Source organism: Mustelus asterias, chromosome 12 (genome assembly GCF_964213995.1).
Source record: "Mustelus asterias chromosome 12, sMusAst1.hap1.1, whole genome shotgun sequence".
NCBI lineage: Eukaryota > Metazoa > Chordata > Chondrichthyes > Carcharhiniformes > Triakidae > Mustelus > Mustelus asterias.
In genome coordinates, this window is record NC_135812.1 from 19,776,712 (window position 1) to 19,797,581 (window position 20,870).

At 41.2% G+C, this 20,870-nt stretch overlaps 1 protein-coding gene across 26 annotated transcripts in view; it reads left to right on the forward strand.

The window, feature by feature from the left end:
* The window catches only part of myo18ab (myosin XVIIIA b), a 250,293-nt gene that overhangs the window by 203,116 nt on the left and 26,307 nt on the right, over positions 1 to 20,870 (forward strand). For all 26 annotated transcript variants that reach the window (XM_078224889.1, XM_078224897.1, XM_078224898.1 and 23 more), the window contains 5 exons: positions 2,238 to 2,438; positions 6,247 to 6,357; positions 13,908 to 14,012; positions 15,003 to 15,149; positions 18,129 to 18,242. In XM_078224889.1, the coding sequence (XP_078081015.1) occupies positions 2,238 to 2,438; positions 6,247 to 6,357; positions 13,908 to 14,012; positions 15,003 to 15,149; positions 18,129 to 18,242 (678 nt within the window). The remainder of the gene's footprint in view (positions 1 to 2,237; positions 2,439 to 6,246; positions 6,358 to 13,907; positions 14,013 to 15,002; positions 15,150 to 18,128; positions 18,243 to 20,870) is intronic.

The window sequence follows — 20,870 nt, forward strand, 5'->3', positions numbered from 1 at the left end:
CCTTTATTACATTTCCTTTCTTATGACAAAGAAAGCATACTGGCACCCTTGAATCAGATTTAATCTCCCGATTGTGTCCCTCTATTCTGTAATATCTTCTCTGTAATACCTGCTTCTTCACCCATAGACATCTCTTCCTCTTGCTCTCCCTCTCACCTTCACCACATCTCTCTGACTGACCAAAACAGTGCGTCTGGGTCCAACAAGACCCGCTGCCCTTCTGTTGTGTCAAAGTGTGAAACCTGGAACTTTTTTTTATTCATGTGAGTTTAAACCAGGTCCACAATCCCCATGGCAACCAAATCACACGGGCCTGTCTTTGGGCAGATTTCAGCATTACCAACCCCCATTCCAGGACATTCTTCCTTACTTTAAATTAAAAGAGACAGTTTAAAATAAAGTCTACCATTCATAACAAGTGTCATTTTTGACCTGGAGTGTGCTTTCAACCATATATCTGTGCAGTCACTAAGGCCATCTATTTTCATCTCTGTAGCATCATGATAGCTGCCCCTGCTTCAGCTCTGCTGCTGAAACCCTGATCCATGTGTTTGTTACCTCCTAACCTGACTGTTCTAATGCACTCCTGGCCGTCCTCTGACATTCTACCCTCCATGAAGTTGGAGTCATTCAAAACTCTCCTGTCCACATACTAATATGTACCAAATCCCATTTGCCTATCATCCCTCATTGTTGACATACACTGGCTCCCTGTTAAGCAATGCTTTGATTTTAAGATTCCCATCCTTGTTTTAAAATCCCCAATACCTGGCTCCTCCTTATTTCTGTTTACTGTCCAGACTTAGAACCCTTGGAGATAGCTGCATTTCTCTAATTCCGGCCTCTTGAGCATCTTTAGTTTTAATCTCTCCACCGTTGGTGGCAATTTCTTCAACCCTAATCTCTGGAATTTCATTCTTAAATCTCTTTGCCCATCTACCTCTCATTCCTCCTTTAAGATGTTCCTTTAAACCTACCTCTATTTTTAAGGTGTTGATAATCTGCCCTGGTATCTCCTCTTGTAGCGCAGTGGCATAATTTGTTTAATAATACCACTGTGAAGCACCATGATTTTTATTATGTTCAATAAATATATAAATAGAAGTTGTTATCGTTCAGTGGTAGTTATTACTCAGTTCGCCATTAAAGGCACAGTTCCATCTCATTGAACAAGACTTAACCGATTATGGTGTTTTGCTGATTGCTAGCTCTGTGGATGCCACAGGATAGATAGACTGAGGCAGAACAGTGAATGACAAATGACATTTTAGTTCATCCATACTTGTGCTAAATTCTGAAGCTGCGGTCAGATTCAGAGATAATGATCGTGAATGCTGACAGTTCAATGTCAAAAGTCCTGCAAATTCCGGGCCAATATTTCGCTATATTTTATGATTTGCTCGTAAGACTTGAGCATCAGCCAAATACTGGAAACCAAAGGCCATTAGACTTCTTGATCCTCTTAAACTACTGGGCAAAATGTATTCTTTTGCTTTGATTTGTTGAGCAAATTTCACAATCCTGCATCCCTGGTATCATTCTAGTAAATTTCTTCTGCACACTTTACAAGACATTGACATCCTTCCTGAAGTGTGATGCCCAATATTGGACACAATACTCTAGCAAAGGCCGTCATTGAAATTGTTCTAGTTGAGTTCAAAACACAGCTTTGAAAAGAGTGAAGCTTATTTTTGATTCTCCAAAAGTAAATTTTGAGAAAGGAACTACATTTGAATTTGTACTTGTACATATACTTAAAAAGCTTGATATTCATGCTCATGGATTTGGATTGCCAAAGCAGTGGTGACCTGTCCTTATGGTAACCTGTTTCCTGTGTGCAAAATTTTACAAAATATTAATTATTTTCTTTTTCTCGAATCTGTGTTGTTTCTCACCTTTTATGTTCTCCTATGCTTTTGAAAGATTTGGGGAATTGAGAGATCAGTCAACATTCAGTGTATCCCCTCACTGTGATTTCAAAGTCTAACATGAATTAAACTCTTATGAATTAATCAATTCTACATTTTGAGTCACATCAAATAAAGCCTGGTTGTTGTATAAAATAATTAATAGTTAGCTGCTGCATTCTAAATTTCATCAGCTATATTCATTTATTTTGTAGTTGTATTGTCATCTGAATTATCTATTAGATCATAATCAAATAACTCATATTTACAGTTTTTTAAATGTGACAATGAATTGCTGACTTTTTTCTGTCTTTCTATGGTGAATACTAGGACAAGGACTCTGAAATCATCACTATAACCCAAAAGACAGAACGTCTTGATGCAGAACTGCAGGACCTATCCTCTCAAGAATCTAAAGATGAAGCTTCACTAGCTAAAGTGAAGAAGCAGGTGCGTGAATTGGAGGCCAAAGTCAAGGACCAGGAAGAGGAGCTAGATGAACAAGCTGGAACAATTCAGATGTTGGAGCAGGTACAATTATTTCTGTTATGAAGATTTTGGCATGCATCTGGAAACGTGGTTCTTATTTATACAGTTACATAATTGTTGCCTTAGAAGTTCGAAATAGAATGTACTGTGCTATCAAACCAGGGATGAAGCTTTAACCTAAGATCTTTGACTTCGAAGTCCACAGTTTCAGCTGTAACTTTTTGTATCGTATGTAAAGAAGCCTCTCGGCACTTGGATATTGTGGGAGTCTACTGCAGGCCACCTTAGTATACTTTTTCAGCAGTTTTTGGACAGAGGTCTAGGCACAGATCTGACAAATCTGTTTGCCCAGTTTTCTTATCTTTCTATGCACGGTGGCACAGTGGATAACACTGCAGTCACACAGCATTCTGTCCTTGGGTGACTGTCTGTGTGGAGCTTGTAGTTTCCTCCCACAGTCCCAAAGATGTGCAAGTTAGCTGGATTGGCCATGCTAAATTTCCCCTTGGTGTCCATAGATGTGTAGGTTAGGTGGATAGCCCTGGTAAATGCGCGGGGTTATGGGGATCAGGCAGAGGACAGCGCCTGGGTGGAATGCCCTTTTGGAGAGTCAGTGTGGACTCAATGGACCAAATGGCCTTTTTCTGCACTGTAGGGATTCTATGATTCTAACTTCATCTAGATGTAGGGCATGATTTTCCCACCTCGCTACACTATTTGACCAGTGTAGCGGGGTGGGAAGTTTAAGTGGGCCTCAAAAAATCTTGATTCCTGTCTGGCAGGTCATGATCTTCCCAGGCCATTTTTGTTTGGACATAATCAGCCTCATGCCATTCTCTGGCCAGCACTTGCAGTGCCAGCCTGGCACCTTGGCAGTGCCCACCAAGCACCCTGGTGGAGTCTCATGGGTGTGGGGGCAGAGCCAGATGGAGAGAGATAGGAGGGAAGGGCACAGTCTACATTGTGCTGGGAAATGGCATGAGGCTGATTTAAATATTTTTAGCGAGCGCTAGACGCTACTGTCTGGGCTCACTTTCGAAGTTTTCGACCTCACCGATGAAGGTTCCCACCTGCGGGGATCACAGTTGGTCCCCAGCAATGGGGACCAGACATGATGGCCTCGCCAGTGGGACCAGACGCCAGTGAAGCTCACCGGGAGGTCAGAGCCAGTGCCTCATGTGCAGTGATAGCCTGGCGCTGCTAACCTGCGGCACTTGCAGTGCCAGCCTGGCACTTTGACAGTGCCCACCAGGCACCTGGAGGGGCCTTATGGGGCGGAGCCAGATGGGGGGGGCGGGTGATGGGAGGGAAGGGCATACCCTACATTGTGGGGGTGGGGGGGCGGGGGGGGGGGTGTTAGTGGTGGAGCTAGCAATTAGGGGGAGCTGGGAGATCAGTGCATGCTGGATGGCCCCTAGCACTCTGCTGCTGGCCTCTTTGGCAGGTTTAGGCTCCAACCCCTCCCCCATACTGGAGTGAATCGCCTGCCTGCCTCAGTATTGCAAAGTACCGTAAATTCATGGAACTTAGCTTGCCAAAAAAAAGGGTGAAGAAACCTCCCAATTTCCCGCCCATTGGACACTTCGAATTTTTTGGGAAAATCGTCCCTGCAGTTTGGAAAATAGGGGGAGGGGCAGACAGTCAGAGGGGTTTCTCAGCACATCTTTGGGGTACCCCACCACCACCACCCCATTTGGATGTTATGGCTCTAAGTTTGGAATGAGAAGCTTGTCTGAGTAATGGCGACCATAAAAACCATTGTTGATTGTCATCAAAACCTATCTGGTTCAGTAAGGGTGGTCCCCAGTAAGGGTGGCACAGTTGTTAGCACTGCTGCCTCAAAGCACCAAGGACCCAGGTTCAATTCCAGCCTTGGGTGACTGTCTATGTGGAGTTTGCACATTCACCCTGTGTCTGCATGGGTTTTCTCCAGGTGCTGCCACAGTCCAAAGATGTGCAGGTTAGGTGGATTGACCATGTTAAATTGCCCCTTAGTGTCCCAAGATGTGTAGCTAGATGAATTAGCCATGGTAAATGAATGGGGTTACAGGGAAAGGATGAGGGAGAGGGCCTGGGTTAAATATCCTGACGCAGAGTTGATGCAGACTTGATGGGCTGATTGGCCTCTTATGCACCTAATGATCTATGATTCTAATGTCCTTTAGGGAAGCAGATCTATCATCCATACCTGGTCTGGTCTGTGTATGACTCCAGATCTCCAGCAATGTAGACTCTTAAATGCCCTCTGAGATGGTTGAGCAAACCACTCAGTTGGATGGACCATGTAGATTGGATACGTCGGCAATGATGATGCCAGATGTGGTGGCACAGTGGTATGTAGTCAGAAGGGAGTTGCCCTGGGAGTCCCCAACATTGACTCTGGATCTCTGAAGTCTCATGGCATCAGGTCAAATGTAGACGAGGAAACCCCCTGCTGATTTTGCCACAAGTGCGAGGCAATGACCATCTCCAAGAAGAGAGAATCTGACAATATTCTTTTGACATTCAGTGGCAGAACCATCGCTGAATCTCCCACTACCAACATCCTGGGGGTTCCATTTACCAGAAACTGAACTGAGCGATCAAGCTGGCCAGCCATCGGGAGGCCGGCAGTGCACAGCTACTGCACATGCGCAGATTTCCACTATGACAGATCAGCACATGTGCAGTGGCCCGCTCAGCACTATGCTATCGACCTCTCCAGCGGGAACAGGCCCTACCCCCACTTCTCATCATGATTCACGCTGGTGCACTCTGTGATGCACAGAGTGTGGGAGATTCATTTTGAAAGTCCTGCTGAAAAAATCAGCGGGATTTCCTTCAGTTTTTACACGAATTTGGCACTTAGATTTTTTTGGAAGAATTCCACCCAAAATGAGGGCGAAGTCTGGGATATTGGCTGATAGTTGCACTGAGTCATATCTGTCAGACTGCTACTTGGCTAGTCTATGGATCAGCTTTCCCAGTTTGTACATCTGTCCCAACGTGTTGGTGGGGTTTTTGCTAGATTGGCAGGGCTAAAATTGCCATAGTTTTATCATGTTATAAATACCCCTAAAGTATAATACTTGTCAAATGTTTGAGCGTTGAACATGAGAGCAGGTTGTCATAATTTTAAAAGGGAAGATCAAAAATCATTCATTTTAAAGTTGGATAAACTGATTGTTACACAGGTAACCTTCTAAGTAACTGTTCTAAATAGGAACTTAAAGAGAAAACATTGGAAAATCTCAGCAGGTCAGGCAGCATCTGTAAGGAGAGAAAAGAGCTGATGTTTTGAGCCCAGATGACCCTTTGTCAAAGCTTGTCAAAGCTGGACTCAAAACATCAGCTCTTTTCTCTCCTTACAGATGCTGCCAGACCTGCTGAGATTTTCCAACATTTTCTCTTTTGGTTTCAGATTCCAGCATCCGCAGTAATTTGCTTTTATTTAAATAGGAACTTGGTGGCTATGCAAATTTGTATCTTGCACATAAGCATCTAAACACTGACAAGTTGTGTTCCAGTTATAAACTGGTCAAGCTCCTTTTTAGTCCCTGGAATAGAAATCAGCCTAGGATTCCACACAAACTGATTGTTATTCACTGACCTTTGCTGGAAAGTTTGGATGTGTTGTTACTGGATGTGAGCAAGATCAAGTTTAGCTGTGATAACTGCACTGTTCAGTCCCTTTGCAGTGCTCACTATCTGAGTTCTCACCTGGGCAAGGGACATGAGGATTACTGAGGCCAGCAGTTAATACCGTGGAGTGAAGAGAGAACTTTTCAAATGAATTGTTTCCGTCAATGTGTCTCTGGCAATTAATTGTCAAAGCAATTCAACATTGTATAATGTTTCTGCCCAAATTTAGGCCAAACTTCGACTGGAAATGGAAATGGAAAGGCACAGACAAACTCAAGCAAAGGAGATTGAGAGCAAAGAAGAGGAGGTGGAAGAAATTAGACAGTCTTGCCAGAAGAAGGTAAATTTTCTTACTGTAACACCTAGTGACTATGGAAATATTTGTTAAATGAATAGTGTTTGAAGATCTAATTTGTCTGTACATGTTGCATACTTGTAGCTGTCACATCACACCCACTCATATTTAGAATCCCATTGTACTTTTCTTGTGTCGCATGAAAATACAGCAAATTAAAAGGAAGGTAACAAAATGCAGCAGGTTTTTTTGTATTTGCAGTGAACATCATATAAAATCACTGTTAATAAAATTAGTGATCCCACTTAAGGTTACGCACATTATCCATGAAGGAAAGCTTACTATAATGTTAAACAGGGAGATCTTCATGATTATTGCATTATAAAGTTGAAGCAGCTTACAGCTCCTTTAATGATGATTAACATAATTCCTCAATACCATAATTATGATCAATTCTGAAATCAAATCTTGTTTTGAACAATTTTATATTAAACTCAAAACACTTGCACATAAACAGTTAACAAGAGCAATTCCTTAAGCATTTATGGTGCACATTACTGAATAATTGGCAGAAAGTAAATTGAAAGGTTGGAAACTGCAACATGTTATGTCGGGAGTATGAGTGAAACTTTAATATTAGCATGTTGGTACATGGTTTTATGTCATTCAGGTTTATCGGGTAGAGAACCTAAGCACTTTCTGATGATGTAGTATGGCAGTAATAGACAAATTATCTTTCCTAGACTAGTTTCATAATATGCTTATTCATGCCATCCTTTGGGGGAGGTGGGGGCGCTTGCTTGGCTGGATGACCAGTGTGGATCAGGTTGGTGCCAACAGCACGGTATTCCATCCTCATTCTGGCTGGGGTGACTTTGGGACCTGCCTCCTTGCCCTACCCATGGATTGCAGCACTGTGGGTTGGACCTGCCTTCGGGCAGAGAACAGAAAGCGTGACCCCCTATGTTGCTTATTCTTAGAGTAAAAATGGCTAATCTTAACAAATAGTGGGATCATACTAAATTTTCTGCTGCACTTCTTTATTAATTACCTCTTTTAACATATTTTGGAATTACTCTGCTTTATATTGTGTTATTTAGAAGCTTTTGCAATATTTTATATTCATTTGTATTAATGAAACTGAACCAGATCTAATTGGGCCTATGATTAATTTTTTATGGGAAGTCAAAATATCGTTGCAATTATATTGTAGCAGAAATATTTTTGAGCAATGTTTGATTTTGATTGACTTTCTCACTTTTTCTTGCCTGTAATTCATATTGTCCATTTCTTAGTCAATGAGGTCAAATTATTACTATGCAATGTAAAGTGCTAGATTATTGTGTAATTACCCTGTATCTGGCTTGCACATGAAGCGAGGAAGCCTAATGATTTTCACAGTAAAGCTAGTTTGATTTATTGATTCCTTTTAGAAATTAATCAGTATTGGTTGGGTAATTCTCTGACCTCAAGCAACATTATCCGGTAAACTAGGTACTAAAACAAGATCAGTTGACAGTGAACTCCCCAAAGTCTTTATGCAAATTTTTTAGCGTGAGTTTTGCCAGCATCTAGCGCTTTACATTGCATAGCCACTACCAATTAACAATTAGGGCGGGGGGGAGTAGGGGGGAGGGGCAGGAAAGCAACAAGAAATGTTGAGCTTTCCAGTGTCCTGGGTACTACAAAGTAGAAAGAGTGATAGCAATGTCAAATGATACAAAGTAAATGTCATTTGCAAACTTGAAATTTATTTTTACTTTTTAACTTTTTATAATTGACCATATTTATTGCAATCAAGTACATTTTGTTTTGTTTTTCAATGATTTGGAAGGATTTGGCAAGATTACTTAATATGTTGATAAAAACATGATGTAATTATTATCTGAACTGTAAAGGTATAATATATGTAACTTTTCTATGTAACTTTCATTTAACACCCATGGTTATCCACTATTTGTGGCATGGTCCTATATAACAATTGCTTGCATTTACATAGTGTTTTTAACTGAAGTGCTTTTAACTTGAAGAACATTCCAAGGCACTTTACAGATTGACATAAAGAAACTGAAGTGAATCAGGAAAGAGGCTGGGGTTGCCTGAAAGCTTGTTTATAAAGAGATGGATTTTGATTTTTTTAAGAGGACTTTAGGGAGAGAATTCCAGGGAGCAGATCCTATGAGGTTGAAGACTTGGATGTTGCTGGGGAAAGCTGTGATTCACCCAAGACTGGATCTTGGACAAGCAGTCCTGCTAGATGGAGCTCAGTGTTATTAGCACAGATGTAGAAGTTCGGCTCGTGGCTGTGGAGAATGTCACTGAGGACAATACTTCGATGAGGAAGGGGAGGAGATCAAGGATAATTCTGTGGTGGATAGTGGGGTGATGATGCAGTAGAGGTAGTGAAGACTATGTTGAAGAGGTACCAGCTATATTGAGGTGACAGGAGTGAAACCATCTCGGGACTGGATAGATATAGAGGAAGTGAATGATATTGTCAACCATGCCAAACACGATGGAAAGTTAGAAGCACAGTTTATCATAAAGAACAGTTTGGCCAATAGGATTTTGATGCTTGCCAAACTTGTGGCAAATCAGGTCACCATATTTGCAGCATAATATGAAGTATATGCAATATTAATAAATTAAGTGCCAATTATGGAAAATAGGTTTGAGATGTTATACCATCAGCAATCAGGACTAATACACTTACTGCCAGAGCTAAGATAACAACTTATAAAATGTTTCGCAATCCAACTGCTCTGCAAAGGAAGCCTGCTGTATACACACTCAGAGGGGGCGTGACAATCTATCAACTGAAGTGTTCAGTTTCTGACAGTGTGCTCCAGTTTGTTTAAAAGCAACAAGTTTCTACAAGAATAAAATGTGTCTCTTTTATCAGAATCGATACATTAGGAGACTCGGGGAGGGAAACGAATCAATAAGTCTTCACCTGTTGGCTTCTGCACTCTGACTATTGCTTTGTTCGTGCTCTGTCACCAGCCATTCCTGAACATAGCACCTGAATATTTCATTGGTCTCGGGATCATGGCCAACCTCCTGCAACCTTTCCTTTTAAACCAATAGCAGCGTATTTCTTCACATGCCTTGTTTCAACCAATCTATTAAAGTGAAGACTGGACACATTTGGCATTTGCTGCACCATCTTAGCTTGCCAAAATTGCGCATTTCAACCCTTGTTGGCAGCCATGTAGCACTCCCCATCGCTCGCACACATTAACTGTGTTCAACTACATGCTAAATGAAACCAAGTTATTTGTGTCACGAGATTCCCCAAGAAAATTTTGACTGCAGTTGGACCACTATCCTTCTGAAGGCTAGCCCTGCTTTCACAGCGTTTCACAGAGCAGTTTAAATGTATCATCATTTGGAGACCTTCAGAGAGAACAAGAGCAAGTAAGTTAACAAACCACAAACTATTTTTCTTGTTCGATTGAGAAAGTGGCCCTTCAGCTTCAACACCACTCAAAACCCAACAACTATATTCTGATAAATATTGTCGTGATCTGACCGATAAGTGACTATTGTCTAACAGTAATGTGGTTGATTCTTCCTTGGTCAATTAGATACAGGTGATAAATGGCGTCGAGCGAGTAACATCCATACTCATACCCACTACTGCAACTTTAACCCAACTCAAGTTTAATGTGCCAAAAGAGAAAATGCTGAAATCTCAGAGGTTCTGGCAGCATCTGTTAAGGAGAGAAAACAGCTGATGTTTTGAGCTTTGACAAAGGTTCATCTGGATTCGAAACGTCAGCTTTTTTCTCTCCTTACAGATGCTGCCAGACCTGCTGAGATTTTCCAGCGTTTCTTTTTTGTTTCAGATTCCAGCATCCGCAGTAATTTGCTTTGATCAAGTTTAATGTGATTCTAAAGAGAACAGCACCACGGATCTGCAGCAAATTCACCACATTTGGAATTTTTAGCAGAGCCAACACAGTCATAATGTGCCAAATGGGCTACTTCTATACCAGTGTTTTCTTATCATTTACCATAACAGTGATATAGACGTAGCGCATTTGGTACATTATGGCCAGGATTCTCCCCCAAAAAATTCTAAGTCCCCAATTTGCAGGAAAATGGGAGTAATCCCGATGGTTTTTTTTAGTGTGATTTCCAGAATGAATCTCTGACACTCTGTGCGTCATAGGGTGCCCTAGGGTGATTCACTCTGAAAATAAGGGGGTGGGGCCTAGTCCCCCCTGCGGGCCGGCAGCATAGTACTGAGCAGGCCACTGTGCATGCGCCAATCTGTCATCGCAGAGATTGGTGCATGCGCAGTGGACACGCATTGCAACCCGCCCCCCCCATTGCTGGCCTCCTGAACCTCCCCGGGCAAGCCCTGATCACCTCTTCCCTTCCTCTGCCTGCGATCCCGATAAGTGACTATTGTCTAACAGCAATGTAGTTGATTCTTCCTTGGTCAATTAGATACAAGTGATAAATGGCGTCTAGCGAGTGATATCCATACTCATACCCACTACTGCAACTTTAACCCAACCCCAACCAATCGTGTCTCCAATAGGCCCCACCACTCCTCTGGCCCCGCTCCTTTGACACTGCCTGATGCTTGGTGAACAGTATCAAGGTGCCTCTTGGGCAGTGCCAAGGTACCAGACTGGCACTGCCCAAGAGGCACCCTCCTTACCTCCAACCTTCTGGAGGGGGCCTCAATGGCCCCTCTTCCCTCCAGCGGGGTTGGCCACCTGCTCCTCGTTAGTGGGGAGCAGTAGTAAACCTCCTGGAGTGAACCACTCCCGCAAGGGGGGAGACTCTAGCGGGCCCGGACAATTCAATCCTGGGCTTGCTCATGAAATGGAAATAGTAATTTCCATATTGTAATCAGCTCCATGCTGGAAATCGGCGTGGAGCTGATTACTCTGGAAATCTTAGGCTGGGAGACTCGCGAGGGATGTGGCACCCAGCGGGAAGCCCGCGAAACAGCCTCTGCTGATGTCTCCTGAGCAGCGCAGCGGGCCGGGAGAATCTCCCCCTATGTCTGTCTCAGTTACAAATTCCAAATCTAATCCTATTCACTTCACATATTATCTGCTTCAAATATTTATCCAATTTTTCCTTAAATTATCTTCTGGTTTCTGCCTCAACAGCTCCCTGTAGCAAAGAATTCTATACTTCAACAAACCTTGTAAAGACATTTCACCTGAGCCTTTTACTCACAATTTAAACTGATTATCCATTGTGATTGACTCCCTAACCCATGTTTATTGCCATACATTATAAGAACTCGCCAGTTCTAAAGGCTCTCCTGCTCCAGTAGAAGTGGTCTGAGCATCTCAAGTTTATCCTTTTAACTAAAATTAGAACTCAAAATTATCATTTCTTCTTTGCTCTTGTAACAGTTGATAAAAAAACCCTAGATACTGTTGCCATTTTTAATACCTTTACCTACTTTAATATGTTTCCGGGCAATGCTATATTTAAACCCCTAGATCTGTTTATCCATATTTTTTCAAATTTATCCTAGCCATTTTGTTTCTAAAAATGCTGCCTATGAAAGATCTTAAGTTTACTGTAAATGCCAATCTGCACTGCATCTATATAATTCCTTTATCTATCCAGTCTCCTCTTCCAAAAAACTACATTAGTTGTTCATGATTTGTTAAATATGACTTTGCTTGCTCTTTAATTGACTTCTAAATACTCACTGAATTTGCCCGCAACTGATGTTGGAGTAGTTGGTCTATGGTTGTCCAGTTTACCCTTCTCTCCCTTCTTGAAAATATGGATTTCATTTGCTTTTCAGTCCCATGCACAACTTATTTCCATCCTGACTTTGTTCCAACGGCCTAGCACACATGTTATCAGAGCTCCAATTTATCCACTTTTTGAGTTCTAATGCTTTTCCAAACAATACCTGCTCCATAGTTTTCTCTAACAATTGTTTTCTGTTTGCCTGTATTTTCACTTCACCAGCATTGAAAGCAAGGACACACACGGTATTTAATGTCGCTACCATTCTCCATAATCAGGTCATGGCTTTTCATCTTCCTTTTTATAATCCCTCCCTTAACCTCCCCATTACATTTTCTGTATTCCTTTGACTTTCTTTAGTAGCAATAATTTTATTTAATACCTTCCTTAAGTTTCAGTTTGGTTTTAATTCCTGTATATCCATGAGGTTCTTGCATCCACTTTTACCTCATTTACACTGCTTTGTTTCCAGAACTAACTGAAGTAAGTTGGGGCCATGGTGGCACAGTAGTTAGCACTGCTGCCTCACAACGCCAGGGACCCGAGTTCAGTTCCGGTGTTCGGTGACTGTGCAAACTTCACACAGACATTCTCCCCTGATAACTAGCATGTTATGTCATGGGACTGAAAAGCCGATGTAACCCATATTTTCAAGAAGAGAGAGAGAGACCGACCTACTCCAACATCAGTTGCGGGCAAATTCAGAAGCACTTAGAAATTAATTAAAGAGCCAGCAAAGTCAGATTTAACAAATCATGAATAACTTTAATCTGCGTTGGTTTCCTCTGGGTGCTTCAGTTTCCTCCAAAGATGTGCAAGTTAGGTGGATTGGCTATGCTAAATTGCCCCTCAGTGTCCCAAGATGTGGAGGTCAGGGGGATTGGCAGGGTAAATATGTGGGATTACAGACATAGAGTCTGGTTAAGATGCTCTGTCAGAGAGACTCAACTGGCCAAATGGCCTCCTTCTGCACAGTAGGGATTCTATGTTTCTTTCCTTGTTGGGCAAGCAGTCCAGAAGTCAATCCAGATGCACTCCTTAAAAAATTTATCTCAGTTGGATCACATGCATTTCTGTTATTCAATCCTATTTTGAGATAGTTTAGGAGCCTTTTTATTCTTTCATAAGATACAAGGCCAGCATATTACCAACTACGAGAAGGTCAAGGTGAGCTGACTTCTTGAAATATGTGGTACAGGTACACCCACGGAGCTGCTGGGGAGGGAGTTTGAGGATTTTTATCCAGTGACCGTGAAGAAACGGTGACATAATTCCATATAGCTGTTGTTGATATAGTTCCAAATCTGGATGGTAAGGAGGTGTGCACGGTACTGAACACTGCACTCATCAGCGAACATTCCCATTTCTGACTTAATGATGAAGGGAAGCTCATTGATAAGGCAGCTAAAGGTGGTTGGGCTTAGGATTTTACCCTGAGAAGCTTCTGCAATGATGTCCTGGGAATTGGATGATTGGCTTCCAACAGCTACAACAATCTTCCTTTTTGTGTGGTATGATTTTTCAACCAGTGGAGAATGTTCTCCCTGATTCACAGTGACTTCAACTTTCCTTGGTCTTCTTGATGCTACCTTTGCTAAATAGTGCCTTGATGTCAAAGGAAAGCACTCTCACAATGAGGTGATATTTTGCAAAGGACACTATCTAAAAGATTCTACTAGGTAATTGGAGCGCAAAAACCTGATAATAAAGCTGTTTGAATTTCAGCCCCATGTCAGCTTTTATGCAAATTTACATGAAAGAAGACCATAAAACAATTAGTTGAAATATATTTGTTTTCTTGAAAATGTATTATGAAAGCTCGGAATCTAATACGGTTTTGCTTATGTTCCTTTTTTCAGTTAAAACAATTTGAGCTGCAATTAGAAGAAGAGTATGATGAGAAACAAAAAATTCTGAGAGAGAAAAGAGATCTGGAGAGCAAGCTATCTGCAGTCAGTGAACAGGTAACATTTATAAAATCTTGCATGAATGATTTTCTTTAAAAATTTGTGATTTTTCAATAATCCAATATCAGTGTTCGATATTCATAATCAGTAGTTAAGACCTTGACATTAGTAGAACTATAAAAGTTTTAGGGTAATCTGTTGTTCATGAGAACCTAAAATCAGAAATGGGGAAGAGCAGACCTTTTTAGCTAATTCCACTGGTACGTAAGCACAAGCATGGCCCAGTTGGTCATATGGCCTGCTTTCTATTCTATATGTTCTGTGTTTAAGAAAAAATAGTTCTCATATCTTTGATGCCAAGTTTGAAGAAAGCATACCTACTGGAAAATATATGAGAGTAGACTCCATTCCCAAGCAGAGATAACTGTTGAACAGTCAAAACTGGAGACCCAATCCACTTTTGAGGGCTGAAGCTTGATAGCATCGGGTTAATGGGCTGAATTGGGAAAATAATTGCCCCAGGGCAGGCCACCAGCTCCAGCCCAGTGCAGTTTCAGACAACCTAAATGGCCTCTGCCTGGTCCTATGTCTGTTATTGGTCCCTGTGGCCATCCAGTTATTGATGTTGAGGAAGATCAATAGGAACAGGGAGCAAATTCATTCCATGCCATTTTGAGTACACTACCATCCTGTTTGTTGGGTGGAAGGCCTCAAAATTCCCATAATGCTATACATGCTGAATGTTACTTGGAGTGTGAGAAAGTGGATTAAATCAAATTAGATCTTAGATAAATTTCAATAGTTAAAGTTTGGAAATTCTAGAAATATGATTAGAATTTTGTTGTATACAAAATTTAATAGAATAAATTTTTGAGGAGTGTTCATTACTGAATTGGTTCAAACTAAAAATAGAACATTTAAACAGGTAATTTACAATAAAATTGTTTTAGTTTCATATCTTTAGGATGACACAGGAAGTTCAAATCCAGTACAGACTTGATATGTAACCTTTTCCCAGGATATTACTAGCTGTTTTTTAAAAACTAGGTTAGTGAACGAGATTTTGAAACTGAAAAGAGATTGCGCAAGGACCTTCGGCGTACAAAAGCTCTTCTGGCTGATGCACAAATAATGCTGGATCACTTCAAGAATAATGCACCCAGCAAACGGGAAATCGCACAGTTGAAAAACCAGGTAACACTTTCTAATTTTGTTCATTATTTTCAGCCGCAGTTCCTTAAAGTGATAAACTGCTATTGATTAATATTACTCTTGTGGAAGCTTAACTACTGGAGATAATACAAAAAGAAACTCTGTATAAAAAGTCCGTGCACATTGATAGTATGTACCCAGAAAGATGTGGGAAATTGAAAAGATGGCAATGGAACATTAATGATAACGTCTACAAATGTTTAGAAACAGGAATTGGCCAAAGCTACAAACATGGTAAATTATGTGACCACCATATTCAAGGAAGAGTAGTAATTACCTAATATCTCGCCATCCATCCCAATTTCGCATACCTTGTAAATTGTAGGCCAATTAACCTTATTCTTAGCATGGAACCAATAAAAATCCAACATCCTCCCCCCAGCAAAACAAAACTCTTCTTCATTTCAGGAAATATAATCTTAAGGTAGATGATATTTCTCTGTAACTGAGTCCTCCAAATTCAGGTATTCATCTTGCAACTGTCAGCTGGAATGGTATAGCATTGAAGGAAGACATTTAGTTTATCGTGTCAGCCTTGGGTCTTTTGAAAGACCAATTATAGTTCATAAGAATTATTCATTGTAATTATAAGTGGGTCGCCATCAGCAACTGGTTTTCCCTCTGACATCTCACATTTGTCATGCTATGAACTGGCATAATACCTCATTATCTTCCCCAATTCTACAAACCTTATGCAGAGGATTTAGACCCAGTGAGAGTGATGAATGGTAATATATCTTCAATTTAGATTGGGAACTTGCAGATGATGGTGTTCCTATGTGTCTGCTGCCCTTGTCTTGGGCAGTCGAGATCACAGGTTATTTAGGTGCTTTTGAATACGCCTTGGCAATATGCTGCTACACATCTTGTAGATGATACACAATGCAACCATGGTGTGTCATGGTGGAGGTGGTGAATGTTTAAGGTAGTGGAAAGGGTGGTATTTAAATGGACCCCTTTGTCCTTGATGGTATCCAGCTTCTGGAGAGTGTTGGAGTTGCACTTATCCAGGAAGTGGTGAGTATTCCATTTCACGCTCGGCTTGTGCCTTTTAGATGGTGGAGAAGCTTTGTAGCGATAGAGGATGAGTTATTGCTGCTGAATAACAAGTCCCTGGCTTGTTCTTGTACCACATTATTTATGTGGCTCATTCAGTTAAGTTCTGGTCAGTTGTCAGATCCCCAGGATATTGATAATGGGGGCAGGGGTTCAGTGAGGGGAAATTCTGATGAATGTCAAGGGGAGTGCTTAGACTCTGTTGTTGAAGATAGCCATCACTTGGATGTGGCACGGATCATATATGACTCTTAGCTCTTGCTAGAGCCTTCCTGAAGTACAAATATGTAGATTTCTTACTCTCACCCATTGTTGTCTAATTTGTAACCTTTTCTGAGAAATGTTCCTGTTTATAATCTGAGTTTAATTTTCCTCATTGCTATTTACCTGTTCTCTCACTGCCTTAAACATTAGCCCCATTATGTTTTGATATAATATGGTGTGGTATGTATAAATGATGAAAGATGATTTGCAATATTAGACAACTGATGTCCTAAAGAATATACAAAAGTTGAATATCTGATGGAGTTGCCCACGTGCCTACTATAACTTCAGTGAGATGGCAGCCAGAATATTGGGAAAATAGCATAAGTGGGCATTTAAGACCCGTGATCTTCCCAAAAGGTGATTTTCAAAAGAGGTGGTCCCACCTGAAAGGAAAGTTCAATAACCCTAAATAAGATAGATACCAAAAGACTTATTTTTACAGTTACCAGCTCCTTTACCAAGTTTAGTCTTACACAGGGACTTGGTTTAAGAAAATTAGGAGCTGGTGTTTGTGCCATATTTTCGATGGAACATTGCAAATCTCTGTCTCGTTCTGTGTACCGCTAAGTATTTTCTATAACTAGTAGGCCATTTAGCCCTTCGAGCCTGCTCCACCATTATGATCATGGATGATTATCGAAGTCAATAGCCTGATTTTGCCTTTTCCCCCATATCCTTTGATCCCCTTCGCCCCAAGAGCTATAATCAAGGAAAATGCATCAAGAAGTAATTAAGTCACATAAGCCAAAAGTAGTGTGTTTCAGTACTGAATACATGCAGATTTATTTTCATTTTGAAACAAAACAAGAAAGAACGTTTCATGTGCTTTACTCACAGAAGATTGTCTTATGAGATCTGCAGATATTAGGGCTCTCTGAATAAATATATGGGAATAATAATTGGTATTCTCTAAGAGATTTATTTGTACCATTCCACAACGCTTGAGATTTTTACTTTCTTTCTGATCAACCAAAAAAAACTGTTTTCAAAGGATAGAGAAAATACTTCTGAGATTGTCTCATTTGATTACAGAATGCTACACTCAGAATAAAACAATTAAATTGGCTTTGAGCTAATATGCAGTTCAGTGTGGTCATTCATTGCAAGGAGAGCGTTTGAGACCCGGTCACAATCAGCAAATTGTCCATTATAGCAATTAACTTTTCTAACCAAAATGTTATGGTTGTGGAAAATTCTGCTGCATACGTTTTATTTTTAAAAAGGCTTTAAAAAGACTTCAGTTGTGTTTAAAAGAAAAGTCTTAACCATTTATTGCACCTTATTGATGCAATAAATTTATCCTTAGTAGTTGGTAAGTTTAGATTTTAAAGGGGATAGACTCTATGAGGCAGATACTGTGACTTTCTTTTGTGTTTTTTTTGGAGAGGGTAAAGAGGAGCAAGAATGAGCTATCACTATGAGAATGCTTTCATTTAACAATAATGACATTGACTAACAGATTTTGGGCTCCTTGCAACATTATATGGTTCTGAAACTTGGTATAAAAATGGTTTATTCTATAACTGCCAATTCAATCTCCTCATTTTAATTTAGAGATTTCTAAGTTGTTACAGTTTGCCTTTTACCTGATGTGAGAGAATTTAAGACTGTTCTTTGGAAATTGTTGTCTATTTTTAGCTTGAAGAGTCAGAGTTCACGTGTGCAGTAGCTGTCAAAGCTCGAAAAGCCATGGAGGTTGAAATGGAAGATCTGCACCTTCAGATTGAAGATATCTCTAAAGCCAAAATTGCAGTAAGTGTATTTGCTTAAAGCTGATCCAGCATGCAAAAGTTTAGATTTCCAGATGAATACAGAAATGTTTATTGACCAGTTGTGTGCTTGTTTTTGGATTTCTCTCAACAACAACTAACTATTTCAAATATCTGCAGAATGATAACAAGTGCTGTGATGCCATCTCTCCCAAACAAAAACAGTAAAATGTGTTGCTGGATGAAGTACGACATTGAGCAATAACTAGTCAATATAGTGACAGGAGTAAACTGAATATATAGCATATTTTTAAAAATAAATTAAAACCAGATGTTCTGGATCCATGAGGGAATTGGAAACTGTTTTCTGCATTGAAATGTTATGATTGGATCAGAATACGCTCCATATCAACTTACCTCTTTGAAAAATAATTACCAACTGCAAAAGTAAATTTGTGTGTTTAGTTTGTTTCAGTTGATATACACCGTTTTCTAATTCTTAAACAGATTACAAGAAATAATGGGCCCAATTTTACCATTTTGATTCTAAGTGCTGAATCTGGGCGTAGTACAGATCCGACCTTGAAATCCGCTTTCAGACGCACCCATACGCTTTCAGTCGGCTCCAGTCCAATCCGCGCTGTGGGCGGGGCTTAGCGCTGCCGGAACGATCGGAGCTCTGAACTGCGCATGTGCAGTTCGAAAGAAATTTGAAAAAGCGCACCCGGGTCGGGAAAGAAAAAAAAAGCAGAAAGCGAAGAGAGTGGCTCTCTGACACAGATCATCCTCTTGGGGGGGGGGGGGGGGGGGCAGGTTAGAGCATCCGAGGGGGGGGGGGGGGGGGGGGCAGGTTAGAGCATCCGAGGGGGGGGGGGGGGGGGCAGGTTAGAGCATCCTCGGGGGAGGGGGGGGAGGCAGGTTAGAGCATCCTCGGGCGGGGGGGGGGAGCGAGTCAGATATATCTCGGGGGGGGGGCGCGCGAGAGGGATGATCGTTGTCTGGTGGTGGTGGGAGGCCCGATCACTCACTGGTGGTGGGGGGGGGGGAGGGTCTGCTGCCACTCTGCGGGCAATCGGGAGGGAGGGGGCAAGGGCGTCCACTGCCACTCTATGGGTGATCCCTCCTCCCCACCGGAGGAACGAATCCCTCCTCCTGGAGTGGCCGCACGTCGGGCCTCCCTATTCGAGCGTGGAACGGATCCGCGCCCGAATCAGGTGTCGGTAAAGTCACGATTTGCTCGGACACGGGTGCAGATTGCGATAAAGGCCTCACACCTGATTTTACCGCGATTTCGCGCCCGGAAACAGGCACAAACTGTTGGTAAAATCGGGCCCAATGAGTGCCTTTTATAATCTTATGCGGGTTCACAAAGTGTTTTACAGTCAACAAGATGAGGCCAATACTGATCTGCAGTGTCAAAGTATATGGAAGTGTCTTCAATTTATCCTAAATGAAGCCTTGTGAGGAGTTGGTGACTGGAGACTCTCAAATGCTCTATTACAAAAGTAGGAAACTTAATTGTGCACATTGAGATGTAAGAACTGCAGTGACTCATCAGCAGATTGAGAACCCTAAAAAATGTTATCAATTGAGGTTATACATTTAAGAAAAATACTTCTGCCATTACCAGTATCAGAGTACGTCAATGTATAAGAAGCTTAAGAAAGTGGTGGTCTTTCTGTCCCCCCCCATTCCCTCCTTCACTCCCCATCCGCCTATAGAAAACACATTGTGGCAGAGAGTGTCTATCTGTCCCTCTGTACCTCCTGGGAAGGGAGGGACGGACAGATCCCTGGCATCATGTTGCAGTTGGCTATTGTAGGTGTTCAAGAGTAGCCACCATTACAATAGATGTGGGGTATAGGAGCGCACCACCAGCTCACCATGAAAGAGAAGCATATTCTGCAGGTATGTCCTTCGCCCTAGCACTTAGATGAGACCAAACCTGCATTCCCTCAGAAAGAACAATATATTTTGCCTTTTGATTAATGTCCTTCGTGTTATTGCAAGGAGAAGCGAATCAAGGCAATGGCCTCTATTATAGAATCTCAATGCCAGGGCTACGATCCCTTTAGGATTCCCAACCTAATATAGTTTTTTATAAAGTTCGAGTTCTTTGATCAAATTCTCTGAGAATGTAGAGGTTTCTTTAGACCCCAGAAATTTTGTCAGTCACATCATTTGTTCTATTTGAAGCATAACCACAATATCTAAAATTAGGGATGTATCATGTGAAACGATGATAATTGGTCAGAAATTAGTGTGTTACCTTAGTGAATAGATAGTATGGCAGGTATAAAGAAGGTTTGAAAAATGGAGATTGATGTGTGCTGGTTGATGAAATAAATCATAGAGAAGAAAAATAAAGTTACTGACATAAATATTCAGAATGTGGACTCAAAAAATATTTCACAAAGTATAAACTTTGGCAAAATTGCATGTATAGGTATTAGATACAGCTGAAGTTAACTGAAGTGACAATTCAACATCAAAAATGCATGTGAAAGAAACAACTGATCATATGGCATACCCACAGTAAAGCCAGGAAAGCCACAAGTCCTGTGAAAGATTTAGCCTGGAGGCTAGGGTCATATAATTAGAGCATGACATCTCTGCAGCTGTATTTGAATCCTCTCACTATGAAGGCCAACATACCATTTGCCTTCTTTAT